The 22,381-nt window shown below is 45.5% G+C and overlaps 1 protein-coding gene across 1 annotated transcript in view; it reads right to left on the reverse strand.

Moving 5' to 3' along the window:
• Positions 1-6,226: 6,226 nt before the first annotated feature.
• Positions 6,227-22,381, reverse strand: part of LOC116629022 (SET-binding protein) — a 31,853-nt gene continuing 15,698 nt past the window's right edge. Inside the window, exon 3 of the mRNA XM_032399312.1 lies at positions 6,227-21,112. Coding sequence (XP_032255203.1) covers positions 17,543-21,112 — 3,570 coding nt within the window. The 3' untranslated portion in view covers positions 6,227-17,542. The remainder of the gene's footprint in view (positions 21,113-22,381) is intronic.

The following is a 22,381-nucleotide window of genomic DNA, read 5'->3' on the forward strand; positions in this document are numbered from 1 at the left end:
ATGATGGATTTCTTCTTTAGTACAGAAGGGCTCTTAAGCTCAGAGAAATTCAAGTATTTGAGTGGAAGAGAGCTTCTCTCTTTGGATCTGAAGACTTCCAATCCTATCTTTGTGCCCCTTATTGAATTTAATACACCTTGTGACACTGATAACAGGGCTACACACATGGAAGTTACTAAACGCGTCTTGGTCAAATCAGGTTTCAACAAGTGCCTTCGTGAGGGGCAAAAAGATAGTAATCCAATTTTTAAGGAGAGCCCCTTGCAGGCTAATTTAGTATTTTTACTTAGGTATCTTTGTCTTACTGCTTTTTGTTTTCTCCATGTAGCATATTTTAGATTTGAATGGAAAATGAAATTTATAAAAGGTCTGTGTTATTTAGATGAAGCTAATCTACTCTTGACTCATCTTGTTCTTGCTTGTGATGGTTTTTATTTTAAATTTTATTTATTTAAAAGGGGCGCCTGGGTGGCTCAGTCATTAAGCGTCTGCCTTCGGCTCAGGTCATAATCCCGGGGTCCTGGGATCGAGCCCCGCATCGGGCTCCCTGCTCCTGCTTCTCCCTCTCCCACTCCCCCTGCTTGTGTTCCCTCTCTTGCTGTGTCTCTCTGTGTCAAATAAATAAATAAAATCTTTAAAAAAATAAATTTTATTTTATTTTAAGAAGACCAGGTTCTACCCTTCTCCTCTTCTATGTATTTGTTGTTCAGTTGGGTTTTGTCTAACCAGGCTCCGGTAGATCTAATCACCACACACCTGGGTGGGGCTCATGAGGCCACATCAGTCACTCAGAGCGGTCTACCAGATCTGAATCAGCGGAGAACCTCTCTGGGCCTTAGTTTAAAACCTCAAAGCCTTTTATGTAGTGAAAGCATCATGGTATACAAGGTGAAGAAATCTAGACACTTCCCTCTTCCACCCTCTCTCCCTATGCTTCCAGAGTCCTGTAGTCCTTGAGCACAGATAGTTTGAAAAGCCTGCTCTAAAGTATAACTCTGGGAATATCAATCACCCCACCCTCCACCCCCTGCCAACTTAAAATCTTTGATGGTATCCCAAAGTACATGGTCAACAGTCCAAAGCCCTCTGCTTGGCGGAGCAGCCCCTCCTCTTTGCCTGCCGTTCTAGATGGCCCCTGGCTTTCCCCTCACCTCTCAATCCATGGGTGGCCACCCCAGCATCCTCCCACCCCCAACAAGGCAGGCTGTGTCACGACTCCAGTCTTTATTCACACTGCTGCTGATGCTTGGATGGGCTCTTCCTCTCTTTCCAGCCACCTGACCCTCAAAACTTCATTTAAATGCCACCTGTTCTGCCCTCCAGGGAGTACTGACAACTATCTTCATTTGCCCCCGCTGAACCCTGGGCACACATCATATCAGCCCCCAAAATATCCCAATTTCCTTCTCTGTCTCCATGTGCCTCTCTCTCTCGGAATGGAGACCCCTGAAGAGCAGCGACTAGGTCATATGGGCCTTTGGGTATTAAGAGTCTCTGACACAAAGTAGGCAGATGCTTAATACATATTTGTTTAAAAACAATCACATTATTTGAAACTCTACCAACAGTGATATATTCTGTGATTGAAAGCCAACTGGAATCACTGTATACAAAATATGGCATACCATAAGTGCATAATATGTGCTTAATAATGACAACCACCAATATTTATTGCATTATTTCTATGAGTCAGACACTATGCTACAACCTTATAAGCAGATATATGCTATGCTTTGGATCTATTATCACCCCTGTTTGAACTTGCAAAATCAGAGGCGGAGTGATCTCTTTGGCCAGCCTCTTTCTTTTCCCAGTTCCTTCCAGTGATAGCTCACCCCTCCCAATCAGAAGGTTCCTAAGCAAATCCACTGGGCCCGTTCCTTGAGGACATAATATGAGTTCTCAGCAAATGAGGCTGTGATGATCAAGGACAGAAAGGGCATAAACATACTTTGCAAACTCTAAGTCACTATCCCAAAGTGCAAAATAACCAGATGTGGAGAACTCGGATTCTCTGACTCAAGGCAGCGGCAGATTCAGGGCATCTGCTTGCCTATTTGAACCTTAATGGACGTTGTCTGGGATTCCTCCAGGAACAGCTACACCTGAGGCCACAGAGGTCTGCTCGCTGCAGTGATGCTGAAGGGAGTGTGGTGTAGACAGAATCAGGAGGTCAGCTATAACCAGAAGATGAGGAACGCAGGCGGCGGGCGGGGGGGTGGTGGTGGTTACCTTCAGAGCAATTTCATTTTCTAAACAATCAAGAGGATGTTATGAGGGGTTGGGCAAGACTTCCTCTGGGCACAGAGCTATTAAATCACAGCTTCACAGAGTAGGGCCCGGGTACAGGATGGACAAATGGGATTTCACAAGTCAAACCCAGGCCCCAGCCAGCTAAGTACGCCTGCTTTGCTTGGGACCATCTCTCCAGCAGACAGCCAGCAGAAAGGATGCCAAGGGGCCCAACCTAAAGTCCATACTTTATTTGAATAAAAGAGTCTTTAAATGCTGAGATTTATAACTTCACAGGAAAGGTTTGGGAGGGGGGAAAAAGCTTAAAAGAACATTTTGTGTAGCGTTCTGATACTGCCAACAGTTTGTGGGTTGGACAGGGCACTGCGTTCCTAAAGATTAGATGTAACTGCGGGCTTCTTCTTCTTCTCATTTAATAGCAAGGAAATACAAATCCTCCCCTCATGTCAGAGTCGCAATTCTTCAGACTTTTTGTACAATTTTCCCCATTCAGGAGTAACATTCAGCTGAAGGGAAATCAGAAAAACTGTAGCTTTTTTTTTTTTCTTCTTGAAACCAAAAGAATTTAAAGATATCAAGTTTAGCGTTCTAATTTAATTTCTGAACTTTCTTTTTTTTTAATGAGAGAAAGAATTTTAGTGGATATAAGGAGAAAGCACACGTTTTTGTGATTACTAGAATTTTGGTGGTTGGTATTTTATGAAAATGCCACAGATCTGTACTATGAGGCATACTAAGCATTCAGAACAACCCCCCCCCCCCCCCCACCAAACACACACACACTCCTGACCTCCGCCAAAGAGAAATGTCAGCAAGAAATCCAAGCGAGAGAGTTATTTTCCTTTTCACATGGAATATAACACAGATTCTGAACTGTGAAAAGAAATTAAGAGTGAGAAATAGTTTGATTTAATACACATTCTGAGCCACCTCCTCCGAGTGGGCGAGCTACGCCTGGATTTCACACTGAGGTTCTGGCTGCCGGTTAGCCCACCAGGGGCAAGAGCAAAGAGCAAGTCATTATAACTCAATCAGGCAGGGATTAGCGGCCACCGTCGCCTGCTTATGTGAAAGGGTTTGTTAAGCTATTCAGACATATCACAGAATTGCAAGATGGCCTGGACCTACTTAAATGATCGAGGTCAGCCATATCATGGCCAGACTAATCTGCAGAAGGCACCGTGATCACCATGCCATTTCTTTGATCCTGGATGTCCCCTCTTGCTGGTGGCACCTAATTGAAACCTAGCACGAGGCAAGAAGCTCTCTGATTAGGCCACACCTACCCAAGCAGGCCTCCTCCCTAGCCCTCCACATGGCGAGCCCAAGTCAAGCCGACCAGGCCCTGCTGGTTTTGCCAGTTCTCTCTAAACTTACCACATTTTGTGATTTGATTATTTTATTTGCCTTTTTTTTTCCTCTTCTGCATCAACTAGAAGACTATAAACTTTGCGAATACAGGCGTCTTATCTTGTTCATTTTTATATTCCCAAAAGTTTTAAAATATGTATGTAATGGCTGAAGGCAATATTTTTTTGAAGAATGCTACATATATATTCATATTTCCCCCCAAGTTGTTCCTCTCTGCTCCCCATCTGTCTAAATCCAACCAATTCTTCCAGGTCCCGGTATGGCAACACCTCCTTCGTGAAGCATTGCATGAGCTACTCCAGTCTAAAGTGAACGGTCTCCCTTCTGACTTCTTTGCCATTCAGTTTAGCAGTGTGAGGTTTGATAATTGACTTTTTAAAAACTGCGTTTCCAAAATTACCCACGAGGTAGACCTTCATCTACCAGATCTCAAGGAGAAATCTACAAACAACACAGGTAATCGGTCACGAAGGAAATGTGAGCATCTTCCCCTCTGAAGGGTGTCCTGGGAGAAAGAAAGAGCATGTGTGAAGTCAGAAGGTATTTGGAGCCTGTGTTCAGGGAACAGCAGGATGCCCCATGCATGGCGCATGGTGGGGAGAGGCATGTCTGGGGCTGAGAGAGATGAGAGAGAAGGGAAAGTCAGAGAGATTGGACCCTCTGCTGATGGACAGGCCACAGAGAAAGCATAAGGGATGCGGGTAGCTTCTAGGAGCAAAGACCAGCCCCTGAAACAGCCAGCAGGGGCCACAGTCCTAAAAGCACAAGAAACTGAATGGATCAGCAACCTGAATGAGATGGAAGTGGATCCTACCCTAGAACCTTCAGAAAGGAACAGAGCCCTGCCCACACCTTGATTTCAGCCCCATGAGACTCTAAGCAGAGGACCCAGCTGAGCCCCCTGGACCAACGGCCTACAGAAACTGTGAGATAATACATCTGTGTTGTTTCAACCTGCTACATTTGTGATAAATTGTTACAGCAACAATAGAAGACAAATACAAATCTCATGCTCTCTCTTATTGCATTTTTATGTCTGGGGTTAGTAGATAAATTGGTCTACAAAACAGGTGCTACTGAATAGTGCTAACGAACTCTTGCTGTGACAGGACCAAATGCCAGAGGATTGAAATTGCCACCCCTTTCAAGGGAACTTTGGGTGAGATGTGTGTTTTGTTACTTATTCACCATAACTGTATAATCCTGACACCTTATCTTTGTCATCAAATACAACTGTGGTCCAGCTGATGTCTGCCCCTCTGTGTGTGTGTGTGTTCAGAAAGGGATTTAACTGATCCCAGTAAGAGCATAATTGGGAGGGAAAGCCTGCTGTTTAAAGAAGACTTCTATAGCAATCTGCTAGTTTGTATTTTCTGTGCTTGAATATATTATCCAAAGTGGAAGTGAAAGGAAATGAACATTATTAACAATCGCGTAGTAAGCAGTGTGTTGGATGCTCCTGTGTATATTCTGCTTTTATTTGACTTTCATAAAACTCTGCCAGGTAGATGTTAATAGCCTCATTTTTTAGATGAGGAAAAGGAGGATCAAAAAGGCTAAGTTGTCCAAGGTCACACTACCAGTAATTGGGGGATTTAGCATCCAAATCTACATCTGAGAGTCATTAACTCCTGAGAGTTTTTTGGTTTTTGTTTTTTTGGCTCTCCTAGGCCGCCCTAGAAGCTGCTGAACTTATTCTTAAGCTGCTGTTTCTCAAAGTGTGTGCCAGGAACCTGTGGTGGTCTGCAAGATCAATCTGGCAATCGGTCCCTTAGTAAGATCTATGCTCAGTATCCTCTTAATGTCATGTAAGGTACGGACAGAGGATGGCATGATCCTGATCCCCCCACAACTCAGATTTTATCTGAGTGAGTCAAGACATCCTTACCTAAAATAAAGGTAAATTATTCAAGGCCATATACAGATGAGTGAAATAAAGTGAAGACTTAAGGGTTATATTAGAAAGATGCCAGAAGGGCTAAGAAAATGACTAGGTAAGATCAGAAGCCAGATGGAAAAGAAAAGGATGTTCTGTGAGAAGGAGGTAATGTGGTGGTTGGAGACTACCATAATTAGATGAAGGGCTAATTATGGTATTTTCTGTAGGATAAGGAGGAGATTTAGCAAGGGAATAAGCTGAAAATGATCAGGAGACAAGGTGAGGCAGTGACGGTAAGTAATGTAGGCTCTTTGACACCATAAAAGGAATTTCGGATTTCGTGCAATAGGAATTTTTATTTCTATATCTGGCATCAATTATTCATTTACCTATGGCTGCCTTCCTAGACATTTCATGGAAAACAACTCCATTCTTCTTTTTCTATTTCAATAATTAATATATTTATTTAGTTAGAGCCATAAGGGGAAGATAGATGCAATTAGGTTTTTGCTCTGAGTTGATTATTGCCAAAAGGATCGACAAAATGAAAAATGAAGTAGAGGAGTAGCACTAGGGGTCAAGATGGCGCAGCTCTGGCCTCGTGGAAAGTCAGCCCACATGAATTCCTGGGGTCTGAGTAACTTCTCCATGCAGGTGGCACTGAGGTGTTGCGCTGGCGGACTTCCTGGAAGGAGGCATTACTCAGAGTCCTCACCGGTAACAGGAAGAGAAACCCAGAAAGAAGATTCTCCTCTCTAAGACCACTGGGACAGATTTTCTTCTATTATAATTAATATTGACTGGAACTAGAAAAATAATGGAGGAAAAGTCTATGAGAAAAGCTTTTTCAGCTATTTTATTTGATAAAATAAAATTTTATTTGCAGTATCCATGAAGACTTAAGAAACCTCCTGGAAGATTTTGTCTTCTCTTTTGCCTGATGCCCAGCTCATAGCATAGGGAGATGCTGACTTCCTGGTTGAGGAGGAATTGAAGAAAAAACAAAGAGGAGAGCTGCTTTTCACAATGGCAAGGATTGGCTTTATAGCAAATCTCACCTTAGGAAGATCCATAGGTATTCCAGGAAGGAAAATAAGCAAGTATGAGGTAATCCTTTGTGTCCTAAACCTATAATCAATAGCTGGCTCCTTCCCTTTAAATACTCTCAGTATGAGTGACAGCAATACTGGCCAATTATTAGAGCAGCTACAACTGGGCTTATTCTGTGTGCATTTACTTGGAAAGTCGGCATGGTATTCGTTAAGCCACACTGACTGGTGGCATTCCCCATTGTGGTGTGGAGCTGTGGGTCTCAAGCTCTGGAAAACTTACTGCATCCCACCCCCACCCCCTTGTCAGATTCTGATCTGAGAAGAAACACTCAACACTCAGCAATTCTTGGGAAAACATTTTGGCAACCATCTTCAGCCGTGACTAATCTGTCCCCTTCCCGGTTGTTGTCCTGGCACTTGGATTCTTGTGGAGATCTTAAATAGGACAGTGAGGAAATCTGGATGGTTTTCATGCCCACTTGCTGCTGCATTTATTTAAAAAAATATAATCCCCTCTTAGGGCAATAACATAGAATGTAGAAGGAAAAGTTATCATGGTCAATTCTGGGAAGGTACTTGAGAGGAAGTTGAAAAGATCAGGCAACCAAAGTGGTGGTGGGGAGAGTGGAGAAAGAGGAGAGAAAATGGGGGAGGGGAGCACGGGTTGGCTTTCTCTAGCTTCTTCTGGGGAGGGGGGCAGAAAGGAAAGGAAGCAAGGGGAACAATGACCATTAGCTGGGGACCTGTGCATCTACATTAGCATAATGGTTATTTAATTGGATTATAGGTGATTTTTATTTTTTCTTATACATGTTTTCCTAAATTTTCCAAGTGTTCTACACTAACAGCTATCTGGTTTTAATTAGTAATAGAAATAATAAATGTTTTCCCAAATGCTCATTTGCTTTATGCTATGTGTGGGGAATCCATTTTTATTGTTGTTGTTGGGACCTCAAAGAGAAAAAGAGTGTCTAGTATGAAAGGGGTTCATTATTTCATAGAAGACATACTGACACAGACTTCTAGGACAATGACATCTCCACTGAAGGACGTGCAGTCATAACATCGCCTAGTAGTATGTCTTATACATTTTAGCCACTTGATATTTTTTTAAGTGTGTAATTAGAGTAAATAAATGAAGCAAAAATATAACTAACAGTACAAAAGGTATATTCTATAAGAGAACCCTTCTGGCCTCCTGGTGTTGGAATATAAGACATGATAAACTGGTTTAGGACAACGGTTCTTCCAGCCCACATCCCAAGTTCTCATGGACATTCGAAAGGGGATGAGGTCTCCTGTCTATCAATTTCTCAGACTTTTGAGATACAGCCCCAAACCCATGGTTTCCTTAATGACTTGTTCCACTCTGTTTTCATTTTTAGCATATATCATTCTCAAGATGAAAGTTTCTATATGTTTACGAGGAGATGTGTAAAGTCCCTCAAACGGTGTAAAACTTCTCTTTAAAACAACAGAATGTTAGAGCTTTGTGATTTAGTGAAGAAGAACATTCTTGTTCCTCCTTTGTGTGTCCTTTGTGATTTTCGGAGGTATCCATGCTCCATCTGGGGTATCTATTGCCCAGGCTCTGCACACAGAATCAGCCTCACATCCTGGGCTTGGCTGATCCTGGCTCCAAAGACCTCCTCCTATTAAGAAACTAATTTCAGGCAACACCGAATTGCTAGTGCGTTATTCTGGGCTCTCTCATTTAATCCACTGGCAAGGGTGCTTTAAGGATAACTTAGAAGCTGAGTCATATTATTGACCTTGTCAGAGACATAGAAAATCTAGTGGAAAAAGAGAGTTGATGAGAAAAATCAGGAAACTAGGGACCCAGCACTTTTTCTGTGCAAAACTCGCTCAATGACTTTGGACAAAGACTTTAACCCTCTGGGTTTTGATTTCCTTGCCTGTCAAGGGGGAGACCAACATCTATCTGCAAACCTCAGTGGATTCGGAAGATCAAATAAAAGTAAGGAAATGCACTTTGAAGAGCATAGCACCCTGTTCAGATGTAAGGATGATGGGGATGCAGCCTCAGGGAAAGCTTTTCATCTCTCTGTGTCCTTAGATCCTCCATCAACGAGGGGAGACCCGAGGGGAGCCCCATCTCTGCACGGACTCACTGCCCACCTTCCCAGTCTCTGCAGCCCCTTCACAGAAGAGTGCGAAACCACAGCAGTGGCTGCCTGAGGGACGTGCTCGCTCTGCCCGACCGATCCCCTCTTAATGCCTCCGACTTGCTCTGAATCCTTATGTAATGGGGCAAACACCAAAACCAACTTGCTTTTACAACCTGCAACTTATTACTCTGAAAGTTATTTTATGGATCTTTTCTTCCCGTAGAATGGGTTTTTATTTCTAGTGATGAAATGCGTGGACTCTCACTATTCTAATTGCTTTGCAGATGTGTATATATCCATCTCTTGTCTCCTGAGAGCTTGGCAAGGTCTTTGAGGATAGTCATGTTTCCTGGTACTTCATCATTTCACCCGGCACCTAGCACCAAGCTCAACGCCCTTCATGCCCAGCCCCCTTTCACATCAGTGTGCCCCCCCTCCTCCACCTCCATGACGCGGTTCCACATCCTCTGCATGGCAGCTGTGCCTCTTAAAAATCCTGCCCCACCCAACTGCTAACTTCAATCTAGCCAGGAGCCTTTCGTGTACCGCCCACACGTGCCCAACTGCGCATCTTCATCCACCTGCGGCCACACTCATCCACTACGCTCCCACTCTCCAAGGTCCAGCTCCAAGATTTTGTCTTTTGAACACTATTATCTTTCCTGATCCTGGATCCCTATAGCCCCCACTGTTGGCCACTGAGTTAGCATGGATTAAATTTGGTCTGCATGTACTCCCTGGTTGTTTTATGTATGCTGAATTAGCCTCTTTTCAGTATAAGGAACTTGAGGTAGGAGCCCTTCCTTGCTTTTTTCTTTTCTTCTGGTCTCTCTGACTGTCCCTGGCACTGTGATATATATTAAGTAACTAAAGAGCTCACAATCACTTTTGAGAATATAGGCTCTTTATGAACCAGCATATACATTTCATTCCAAGTAGTGAAGACCTCTGGAAGACCAACAGTTGGGCTCTAGTCTATAAAACTTTGCACACAGTAAATGTTCAATAAAAGATGCATTTATCAGAACTTGGGATAACCAGGACTTTTCTTCCACACATTCTCAGGAGTGCAGCCAACAAGCACCCCACGGTACCACAGGGAGGAGTTTTCAGAAGTTTTCAAATAGATGTTACCATGATCAGAAATTAAGTGCCTGTGTGTCTGTGGGGCAGAGAAGGGGGAGCTGGCCTAGACCCTCTTACCTCTTTTCAAATACTATAGCCTTTACCTTTTCTATACACGGACTTCACAGGAAGGCAGAATGACAGTATAAAAGGTTCAGGCATTGTTTTCATGCTCCCAGAATTGGGGGACATTAGACTTAAGATGTACTAAGATGGGCTGCACCACCTCCCACCAAGGGCTGACTTAAGACATAAAGTGTCCTTAGAGGCTGCAGCATGGCTAGAACCACAGCAAAGTTTCACTTTCTGCACCTGGAGCCCCATTTTCTCATCACCCACTTGTTAACTCCTTCTCATCTGGATTTGGCACACAGCCCACCAAGCCTTAACCATACGAAGCACTAAACACATAATATTTAGTTTTTCTGTTGGTTCAGGGCCACCAATATGTTCATACATATTCTCATCTCCCATGAACTCTCTGTAGCTTCTAGTCCTGAGGGCCACCCCATTCTTCTTAAATTCATTCTTCCTTGACCCCTTGGTTTTCCTCCAACATTTCCAGCATTTCCACTCGGCGTCTTTCCCGATTCGCTCTTACTCTGCTTCTCTCTTTAGGTGGGCCACAGGGTCCCCTGCCTTCCACCCTCTTTTCTTTATTCCCTATAATTCTCTCCCTTGCTCTGGCACTGTCACCTGCTGCCTTCACAATTCATTTCCTTGCACACCAACCAGACTCTTTCTCTGATTTCTGTAATTCTGTTCATATGCTACAGTTATCTGGAGCTAACATATTGGAATCATCTTTGACTTTAGCTAGAGAGGGAAAGAGATGAATCAAGAATGACTCATTATTATTTCTCGCTTGAGCACCTGAGTAATGATGTCTTTAGATACTTATAATGTGGGTGTTATAGTGGGGAAGGAAAGGCAGGGTGGTGGGTACAACCCAAACAAGAAATGGATAATTACAATATCATATGGAGAGTGCAAAGTTCGCCCAACCCAGACTAGCGGGGAGAGAGTGGCCAGGAAAGAAAGACAAAGTATAATCTGGTCATTTCATGACTTTTGCCTATTTAAAAAACGACTTCCCACTGCCTTGGTGAAGCACAAGTCCCATACCATAAGCACAAGCCTCATGGAATGGGGGAAAAACACTTTAACTCATGAGGACAACATTGTCTTCTGACCTTATCTGTCATGATCCCCAACTGCAGATCCTAACCTCAAAAAGACTGGAATAAACCCCATTTCTCAAATAGTTCTTGGGTACTTCTACCTAAATACCTTTGTTTACACGGTTTCCTTTCTACACTGTGCCTCCCCTCCACCCCCTACCATCTCCACTCTCCAAAAGCCTCTTCCATCCTTCAGGACCCATCTTGAATGGCAGCTACTGCAAAGAAGCATCTCCTGATTCCACCTCTCTACTCCCACTGAAAACATAGAGGTGGCTCACCATCATCCGGGCAGCCCCAGCGCTTCTTCTAAGGCTTTCTGATGGCCCTTATAGTCTGCCTTATAAGATTAGTTCCATCTGGTTTCCTCCTCTGCATTAACAGGAGAGACTTCTGGATTATAATCTCTTGGAGGGCAAAAGTATCCAGTTACGAATCCTTGAATTTCTCCCCCAGGACTGCACCAAGCCGTGTGTGTGTGTGTGTGTGTGTGTGTGTGTGTGTGTGTGTGTGTGTGTATCAGCCACCAAAGAAACCCATTTTACATTTTCCCTTGTCTTTATCACCTCCTCCCCTTGACTGCAGCTAATCTGCACTAAGTGTTATATTGGCACGAGCCTGTGCTACAATCCTAGCAAGTATTCAGTCTCATCCCTTGTTCATTTATAGAGTGAAAGAGATGGGTTTCTGGAGGGTCCTTCCAGAGGCACCATCCTCATCTCTGCCTACTGACATGCCAGTCTTTGGAAAGCGAGCTTTATTGATTTCTCTAGCCAAGAAAGGCTCCACGCCGTATCAAAGCCAAGTCTGTCGAAACTGTAAGTTCTCTGCACCCACACCTGAATCTGCATAATTCCCCAAAGCCACAAAGGTATAAATAAAAACTTCCAACAGGACAGCGGAACGTTTGCCAACTGTGGGAAGATAAATGGCCTGGGGACTTCTTGTTCCAAAGGCAGAATGGCTTGATTTCTGATTTTAATGTGGAAAAAGAGATGCTGGGAGTCTAAGATTTTTTTCTTTCATTGCCAGAAAGTTATGGGTCACAACATTTAATTTGATTAATTCCCAGTTTCCAAGAGAAAACCTTAGGAGGAACCTTGGGAGGCCCGATAAAATAAGTATGTGCAATTGTTAAGACAGGAAAGGAAAAAAAATGACTTCCATCAGAGCCCACAAAGATTGTTTCCAGTCCCAAACATGGGTCCCCAGAGACAGCCTGGAAACCAAATTATTGTCAAATAGATGCTTACCTTTTACAATGGCTCACAGCAAAAGAAAACATATAGCTTAACATCTCTCCCACAACTCACCTTTCTAGTTCTTTTTCTTTTATTCTCTCTCTCTCTCTGCCTTCCCCTCTCCCTGATGTTACGCTTCCAGGTCTAAGCTCTTCTACCAATTAGATACGTATCATTGGATGAGTCACTTGACCTTCTTAAGCCTCAGCGTGCTCATCAGCAAAATGAGGTGTTTATATTACATTGTTAAGATTCTTTTACTTTGGAGTCTAAATATAAATGCAAGCCTGCTCTGTCTGTTCCCACGCAATTGGTCCCACAAGTGCTCTAACCTTTTTTCTAGGGTGATGACTGGGGCTGCAGCATACACAAAGAGTGAGCTAACTTGCTGGTGGGGGTCAGGTATGGAGAGTTCCACCTTTTGTGAAAGGTGAGATCAAATGGCTGGATGAAGTGGCTGGAGCCAAAGATGAATGGGGTGAGTCATATAATTTAATACGTGGACCAGAGCGATCTATTTTGAAATTTCATTGCACAGTTCATTAATTGGCCAACCTGGCCAATAACTTGAGCATTTTCTTCCTAACTGTCCAATCTCTGTGTGTGTGTGCGTATGTGCATGCACGCGAGCATGTGCATGTGTGCACGTGCATGGGCGCACGTGTTTGCATTTAAAAATGGCATCGTATAAATTTGAGACTTTTAGAATCTGAGACTGTCAGGTCTGGTCAGAGCTTTTCTTACCATAGGCTCACCTGGGAAAACAGAGAGTGAAAAAGATGAAGAGGTCTTTCAGCTGCTTAGCGTAGGAGACAAGACTGGGCCAGGTGCTCATAATCCTGTTAAACCACACAGCAGCCATTAGCTAATTTATCTTTCATTTCCTCCCACAGGATGACCCAGAATTCAACTTGGATTAAGATTAAACAGACTACACTTCATCAGCTTTTTATTTTTCACTCTTTCTTTTTTCCTGGCCTTAACTTTCTCCTCCCATGAGTCTTCTTCTTCCTTCTATTCCATTTGTAGAAAATGTTCCCCACATATGGTTCTTTTGTATAGTTTTCATGTCATCTCATCTATGTGGTTAATTCCCTCAACTGGATGCCTGCTTGGAGGAGGGTTTTGTATTATTTTTGGCGTGGGGATCCATTTCCTGCCTATGAGTGACAACAGAGACTGCCTCTCAAAATGCCCCATGGTGCTGATAAGAGGAGCTGGCAAAGGGCAAGACAGAAACCACAAGGACAGGTGGAGTCATCCAGGCTCAAGGGACTCCAGCTACCTACGTGGCAGGATTCTGATATCTGAGAGGTGAGCTAAGGATTCATTCTCAGCATCCATTCATCATGAGGAAAGTACTTGACATCTGGGGACTCAGGATGGCTACCTTGACTAATAATGGCATTGGACTGAGAGGTAACATAGGTAAATTGACTCTTTTCACTGTTTCTCCAACATCTGATGGGAGCCTGGACAGCAGTGGTTAAGATGTCTAAATATTAGATCAAAGTATGCAAAAATTATTCTGTGGTCTGAACAGGAAGAACATCACTCACACTAGAGACCCCTTCCACCAGCTAAGAAGAAGTTGGCTTTGAGAGCACGTGGCATCACTCTGACTATGTGTTGTCAAACTTGGACAGGTTTGCTCTTCGGGAAATCTGCAGCATGTCAGTCTATGAGAGATGGTGATGCCTTGTGGGAGAGAGGCGCACATGAGGGCCCATTTGGCTTCTTCCAACGTTGGGAGTCTGTGGATGGTACCTTCCCACTACTTATCCATTATTTGGTCCCAGGCAAGCATTTTTATAAATGGAGATTTAGCAGATGGTATCCATTTAGAAAATGGGTCAGAAGAGCCACTGCCTTCTGAAACAAAGCAGAAGGAGTAAGACGCAGAAAAATGGTAGAGTCTTTGTGACTTCTGAGCTCTAGGTGTGTTGTAAGGGGACTAACAAGTCAGTGCATCCACCTGTCGGGCTGGGGGGTTGGAGAATGGATGCTTTTCCAAGCAGGAAAGAGGAAATGGAGTGTGCAGCTAAGTGAAGTCTCTAATTTCTGTCTCCATAATGGTAATGACTTCCATTGACATGGTGTCTTCCGTCAGCTCTGATCTCAGGGAATGCTCAGAGTCCTCCCTTGACTTAGCTCCTAAATCTGGTCCTCAATGGGCTAAAGGATGACATCACTATATATGCTCTATCTATTTCGGAGAAGACTAGCTCATGTGAAATAGGACATTGGGATGCTAAGGGAGTAAATCCAGAGTGGAGAAGGAAGAGGTGGAGGGAGAGAAGCTGTGAGAAATACTGATGCCTTTGTTTTCAAGCAGAACCCTCAGTATCATTCATGGAAGAGACACCTTGACTCAGGTAATGTCTCTGAAAGATTTCTCATAACCTCAGCCTCACTCCACTGCCTCCCACCTTTGAATGGGATTTGCTACTCTTTGGAGTGTATCACGTTAAGGTGAGCTCTCTTCAGGGAGACTTGACAAACTCTGACATTGAATCCTAAGTGTTGCTAAAAACATGTTTTTTCCCTGATGCTTTGGGGGTTCAGAAATAGAGGGAACATTTAGAATAGAGGTGAGGAGAGGCCAAAGCTCGGAAGAGAGAAGAATGATCGAGAATCTGATCTGCTCCAGTAAGATATTCAACAAGATGTGCAGGGACAACTGACGTAAGTCATATAGACATAGAAACCACCAACGATTATGATTCACTAAAATGTTGAAGAAAAAATAAACTCCTATAACACAGAGATAGGCACAAAGCAGTGGTGAAAATAACTCCAAGAAGTACATTGCAGTAAGAACACAGAGGGAAGGCTGTCCATGTCGATGCTTCCAAGGGGATGGCTAGAAAAGGTTGGGCCCTAAGGGGTCCTTTTACGCTGGTTGGGAATTGAATAAAGGGATGTCATCTTTCCTTAATTACTCTCTCTGCAATCATCACATCGTCACCGTGCAGATGCCTTAGGGAAAGGCATGTAACTGAAGAATGGTTGGGTACCTGAGAGGAAGGGCTACGGTGGAATATACGAGCACTGAGCTGAGGACCAGGACTTGTGTGTTCTAGATTTGGCTTAGCTCTTGGGTGGCATGCGGTCAACTGCAGTGCTGTGGCCAAAGCCCTGGGCTTATTACAATCATAATTCTAACCATGATTCTAAACCTGGGCAGGTCACTTGATCTCTGAGCCTCAGTATCCCGATTTGTAAAATAGGAATGAAAATAACTCTCTTCTAAGATTGTAGGGTGAGCGTTATGAAGAAATGTATGTGAAATGGTTTTAAGAACTGAAACATACTATACGAAAGAGGTCTGGCCCAATCCTGTCAGTTACAGCCGGTAGACAGTACCCCCAAAAAACAGAATGCCATGCCTTAGGGCCCACATAACAGAGTTAGGCCTCGTACCCAATTTTTAGGTTGAATCCAGCTTTCTTTTAGGACACTGTCATGATGCCTGTTTCTTTCCATCTGATGTGGCCAGATGAAGAACGGATGAGAAGATGGGAAGAAGAAGGGGAATTTTGAAGAAAGCAACGGCCACTACATTGAGTGCCAACCCCGAGAGAGCTGTACGCTAGAGGTGGGCACCTTTAGAGACACGCACAGGAATCAGAGAAGGATCTCTAGCTGGGAACTCTCGTGGAGTTGACCAGCACCCAGCAATCCAGTCCAACCACAGAAAATCTTGGTAAGACTGCTGAGAAACCTACTGAGCAACAATGGATAGAGCTTTCAGCTTCTGAGATCTTGTGTCTCAGGTCTATTAAGTTAGGATCCTTGCTTGTAGGTTCTTAGCAGTAACATGCCACCATTACTTTTTTGCTAAATAGTGCCAAGAAAATACAAAAATTAAGAAGACCCTCTGTCTATGGCTGTTTTGGACCTGTGGTTCAATTTCACTATACAGGACGAGAAAGCAATAGTTTTTCTCACGAAAAAATTTAATCTAGCCATTCCTGCCCAAGTGGGCTTAATTTGGGCTTTGCATAAAAAACAAGTCCCCTTCCACAAAGTCTGATGATGAGAAACAGGGAAACCCAGATGAGAACACCCTCTTTGGGCAAACATGAAGTGTGGGACATTTATCACCTTCAGCAGGAAACATGTCTGCTAATTGGTCTCTTCATTAACCAAGGAGAGCATCTACCACTATAGCAACTCACAAGCTAGTGGCAATTTGGGGCAATCCTTAAGTGCTTTCTAACTCATAATCATATTTCTTCTGAAGTCTGCCGACCTAGAAAAATGACTCTAATTCCTCATGAATAGACTGCCCTCACCCTCACTAATGATGGACTCCCCGGGAAGGAAGACAGCGAGCAAGAGATACACATCATAAACAGAGGAGAGATACTACACCCAAGCCTGAACCAGGGATGACTCATCTTTTAGAACCAGGCTATCGCCAGAGTGCTTTGTATTATCCGTGGGTAGGGGGACCACGAGAATCCTTTTAGCTTCTGCAGCTCCTAGGAAAGGAGCTTCTACTCTTTCCCTCATGAACAACTGTTCTGTTCTCTAAGATTCTTATCACTTATTCGATGTGTGGACAGGGACAAAGGGATACTTAGGCAGAAGTGTCAAGCTTCGGTGGCAAGGAAGGCCTGTGTGGGTGGGAAAGTTAGGAAGGAAATTCTGCCAGCAGCTGACAAGGGGTGAGCTCTTTCTAGTAGCAACCAGTACTTCAAGTCTAGAGATTAGTGGGAAAAATCTCATTCCCTGCGGACACGCCAAGAGACACAGCAGTAAGGTCCCGTGGGGGCAGGAGGCTTGCAACACCCTTCGGCCAGGCTCCCTCCCCTTCCTGCAGGGAAATGATGAGCTAGGGCATCACTTTGGGGGTCCATGCAAATGTCCATGGACAAAGAGAGGACAACAGAGCCTGGGGCGATGGCTCCCTCATTAGCTACCCTGGAGGATTCATTGGTCAGGAGCTTCCAGTGGCTCTGCTGTAGACTTCTCACCTAGAATGTGTGACTTCTAGAGGCGACCTGCCAGATAAAGGAGATATCACTCCCATTCAGCTTTGACATCCTTGGGATCTTGGCACTTTTTAGTGAGTTTCAGAGGCTTCATCCAAATAGCAAACTGCGCCATCAGATCGGATGAGGACCTAAGAATAGCATCTTGAATAAAAAGCATAAATGCAATGGGTGTGGTTGGACTCTAGGTAGCTACTGGGGGTGTCTCTGGGCCCACGGTTCCCAGACATGACTCTGAGAGAGGAAAGACAGCAAATGCCAAATAAAAAAAATGTATCAAACGTGCAAGAACGTCCGTTTTCATTTAGTTCCTACCTCTCTGCAAACCGGTGAATGCAATGTGCCGAGGATGGCAGCCTCCTTAAGAGCAAAGGCCAGCAATTAAATAATAAGACAGCCCGTCTGAAGAGCAACGTGGCCTTACCTGGAGACAGGGAGGAGTCGTAGGAGCTTCTCTCCTTGCGATTCATCTTGAAGGCTTGGATGTCCTTTTCCCTGTATGTCCCAAAGCCTTCGTAGCTCCTCCTTTTACTCCCGCTCATGTCACTGTCCCACTTGTCATTCGAAGGGTTCATGTCACTGAACACGTCCAGGCTCTCGGGTCTGGTGCCGCCACTGTCGCCCCCGCTGCCGGAGTACCTTTTTGGGCACGAGTCCGCAGGCTCGCCGCTCAAGTCACCTTTGTCCTTGGCCTGGGTCCAATGCTGGGCATCAGAAAGTGACAGTGTAGACAGGGTGTCCACCTCAAAGTTGTTCTTGGAAGCTTTGTGGCCGGCTTCACTGTGCTGGTGCTTCTGCTTCTCTTTATGCTTATTCTTCTCACTCACTAATGGGAGCTCCTTGTCTGCACCACCCAGCCGCTCGCTCAGGATGTGGCTGGAGAAGCCCGTGGCTTTGCCTGCAAAGAGACCACTCAGGTTGTCATGGGTCCCCAGGATCCGGTCTTCCTTGTGCTTATGCTTGTGTTTGTGTTTTCTCTTGTGGAGCCGACCGCTGGCCAGACCGGCGCCACCCGCCTTGGGAGGATTCAGGGCTGGCTGCATGTCACCGAGGCCCATGCCGACAGGTCCCTGCAGGTGGACTCCATGTTTTGCTTTATGCTTCGCTGTCCCCGACATCTTCATGTGGGAGCTCGTGTGGAACTGAGGAGGTGGCACTGTCGGCCTCATGAACGGGGAAGCGGCTCCGAGCGTGTGTGATAGGTACAAGGGAGCTGGGTACTGACTGTAATAACCAAGGTTCATCATAGGCATTGATGTGTAAGGCATTCCATAGGGTGCATAGTAACTTCCACTGGGAATAGGGTAGCTGAACCCTTGTAAAAAAGGCACCTTTGTCATGGTGTCATTGGTTTTTGCAGGCCTACCACGCTTCTTCTTTGACTTCAGGTCTGAAGTCCTGCGAAGATAGAGCAACGGGTCATACTGGATATATGGCACCGGGTAGTAGTGATCAAAATTAATCCGAAAAATGCTGGGATACGGATTCTCGTGGTAGAAGGTGTAACTCCGGTGGGAGATCCTGAACACCTGGAACTTGGTGATGAGCTCTTCCAGGTCTGCCAGAAACTGAAGGTCATCACGATTCTGCAGGCTTTTCCGTTTCCTCTTGTGCTTTGGCTTCTTGAGGCTTTCGTGGGCCAGAAAGTTGTCCACCATGAGATGCTTCTGCCGGTGGCCATGCCGGGTCTTTGTGCTGGTGTCGGACGGAATGGTCTCCGGGTTGTCCAGGGAGCAGAAATCGAAAGAGTACCTCCGTCGGGATTCTGAACCCTTCTCTGCTTGGTCAGACGTGCTGTTGTTGTCCGTCCCAATGCCACTGTCACTTGGGATCGTCTCCTCGCTGTGCGACTCACTCACAGGGGACAGCGTGATTTCCTTGAGTGACCCGATCTCGCAAAGGTGGGAAGGCGAGTTGGCCATCAGCCTGGGTGGGGACAGCTTCCAGGCTCCACTGTGGATTCCCTTCTGGGTTTTGGTTGGAAGAGCACTGATGGGCTGGAGATTTGGCATAGTTTTTGACTCTGAAAAATTGGTTTCAGTGCTGGCAGGGCTCAGGTTGCCATTTGACCCACCTAGCGGCGCTGAAAGTGGGTGCATAGCTGCTGGTGAAGATGCCACAAGGGACTGAAAGTTGGAAGGCACGGCTGGAACGTCCGGCTGGCTAGAAGCAGGCCTTGGGTGCTTGATGGCTGTTTTGGGTTCCTCGGATGGGGGTGGCAGCTCTGCTCTTGGCTTCCTGCCCCTCTTCTTGCCGATGTAGATGGTTCCCCTCTTGCTGACGTTGATCTGCTTGCCCAATTTGCTCTCAATTGCCGCTGCCCCGGGGCTGGTCTCCGGGGGAGCTTTTGCCTTCAGAGCAATGTTGCTGGAGCAGGACAAGATCTGGTTCAAGATATTTTTCCTCTTGAGTGTTTTCATCTTATTGATGGTTTTGATGGTCTTCTTATCCAACACCCCAAGCTTTCCAACTTTTTTGTGAAACTTCATCTCGCTCATGGGCTTGTCCTGTCCTGGCACCAGCTGGGCCAACTTAGCTAAACTGCGTCGTCTCTTTCTTTTCTTCGTGCCAGGGAACTCCCGGCTGATGGGACTGACCGGGCTGGTGGAAGTCCCCTCGTGAATCGTCTCCACCGTGAGCAAAGGCTGCTTCTTCGGCCGCCCCCGCTTCTTCTTGACGGGCGTAATCACAGTAAGACTGTCTGTGTTGGTGTACAGAGGGCTGGATGGGGTGATGGGGTAGGCAGACGGCGGTTCCACCATCAGTTTATCGGAGGTGGCCAGGACTGCCTCCCGGAGCATACTGGTGGGCTTTGGTTTGCTGCACGTCCACCTCCGTTTCGCAGCAAATTTGGGATGCTGGATTTCTGGCAACTTCCTCGATGGAGAGTGGTCCGTGCATGTTGGAGGCGTCATGATCATGGGTGGCTTCCGCTGCTTAGACACGCTTCCTGGCACGACTTTCTCGGCATTTCCACCTGTTTCAAGGCCAACTGAGGGGGGCTCGTTCTCTATCATTTTACTCAACTTAGGGACCCGGGGATCTTTCTTATTTCCCTCAGTGTTGGAAAGTATCCTGTTAACCACTTCACTGCTCATAGTGATTCCAGAAGCCAGGGCTTTCTCTGGCATGATCTTTTCTACCACTGCTTTGATGGACTGTCTCTTTTTCCTCTTATGGCTGGTTGGATCTAGACAGGGTGCCTTGATAGGGATAGTAATCCGGACATGACTTGAGTCATTTTCAGGATTACTGACAGAACTCGAATTCTGCCTGGCTGGTGATGCCTCTTGGGCATTGTCTGCAGGGTAGCCTTCCCTTTTCCCTTCTGTATTGTCAAATGCTTTCTGGGCATTCTTGACCCAGTCCAGGTCTGGGTTTGCTATGGTTTGACTTATCACATCTTTTTTACTGGACTTTTTCTTACTGCCTATGGTAGGTGGTTCTGAGGGCTCCTTTGCAACTCCTCCATCTTGATCTACCAAGGGCTGAAGTCCGTTGCACTCGACAGAGCTGCTGGGTGGGGCTGGGGAGCTGTGGCTGCCTGGGGATGGGACCACACCTCCCAAGAGCAGATCTTTGCTGTTGGACAGCTGACTCCACGTGCTCCCTGCACTGCCTTTCTTACCCTGGGCCTTTGCAAAGGAAGCCACGGGCTCAAGAGCGGGGATCTTGCTGGTGCTTGCAGTTTCTCTGCCAGACTCTGGACTGATGAAGCAATTCTGAGTGGCAGGTCCACTGTCAGAGTTGGTGGACCAGTCCATGTGGTTCTGGCTGCTGCTTTTTTGCTGGTGCTTTGGTTTTAAGGTGTCACTGGTGACGTCCTGTGGGAGGCCTGGGTCATAGTGGAGATTTGAGTGTTTCTGTGGCCGCTCATAAGCCTAAGGTAGAGGGGTGGAGAAGGAGAGAGAGAGAGAGAAACAAAGATGAACATGTTAGAGCTACTTAAAATTAAATGTCAAAAGCCTTACTTATTTGAAAGTTGGGAACAGCCACCTTTAATTCCAGAATGCTTTTGGAGGTTTTCTCATTTGCAGAAGTAAAAATACAGTGCACTGATTTGGAACATTAATAAGGATGCTTTAGTCGCTGTCTTCACTCCTCCTTGCCCCCCAACAACAGGAACTTTTACCCATCTTGGTTGAATGCAATCTCGGAATAAGAACTGTTTAGTGAGAGAACAGGCCCCGCACGTCACTTAGGCCAGTGCCAGACCGTACACATGGAAGAGCTGAAATCTGTATAATGGAGAGTCCTGCCCATGGTGGCAGAGTGCAGGAGAGACTGTGAACTTCCCGACTCCCTGGTCCCTTTGCCTAACTCAAGCTCCCTCTGATTTCTGTCCCCACTTCCCATCCAACTCACGTACTTCCCTTGCTTCCTCCTATGCAAGTTCATTTCTGTTTGCACTTTACCCTGGAGTTCAGCATCTCTTGTGCTCCAACAAGTAGCTCCCTGAGAACCACTGCTACAAGGGAAAACAGCACGAGCTGAAGGGTTGGGGGGGAGGTCTAAAGAATGTGTGGGGCCAAGGGGGCTGGTTAAGGACACAGAGAAGAAGAAATGAAGCAGGAAAGAAGCACAAAAGACCTTCAATCCTTCTGACCCTAGGAGTGGTGCAGTGTTTGGGAGGTAACCCTCTGAGGCATCCTGAAGCCCGGGATGGGCACTGACAGCAATCTTGAGGAAACTCTTGGACAGTCTCAAAAGGAACCTTGAGTCTCCTGGACGAATGTGCCAAAAAAAAAAAAAAAAAAAAGCATGGTCATTCAAGATCACTCCTTCGAACTTTGTCAGCTGTGCTTTCCCTACATGAATTCTAAAGGAAAGTCTCCAGACTCTGGCACCTTCCTTAGGACCGACTCCACAGTTGGGAAAAGCAGAACCTGTGCTAGAGGCCCAACATAACTAGTATCTACAAAATCACTAAGGTGGTAGATAGTGAACACATCATTTTGAGACATTAAAGCTTTTTTTTTAAAGATTTATTTATTCATTTTAGAGAAAGAGAGAGAGCATGAGTGGGAGGAGCAGAGGGAGATGGAGAGAGAAACTCAAGCAGACTCTGAGCACGGACCAGATATAGGGCTCACATCGCATAACTCTGAGACCATGACCTGAGACCATGACCAAGAGTCAGACCCTTAATC

This window comes from Phoca vitulina, unplaced genomic scaffold, assembly GCF_004348235.1.
Source record: "Phoca vitulina isolate PV1807 unplaced genomic scaffold, GSC_HSeal_1.0 scaffold177, whole genome shotgun sequence".
Classification (NCBI taxonomy): Eukaryota; Metazoa; Chordata; class Mammalia; order Carnivora; family Phocidae; genus Phoca; species Phoca vitulina.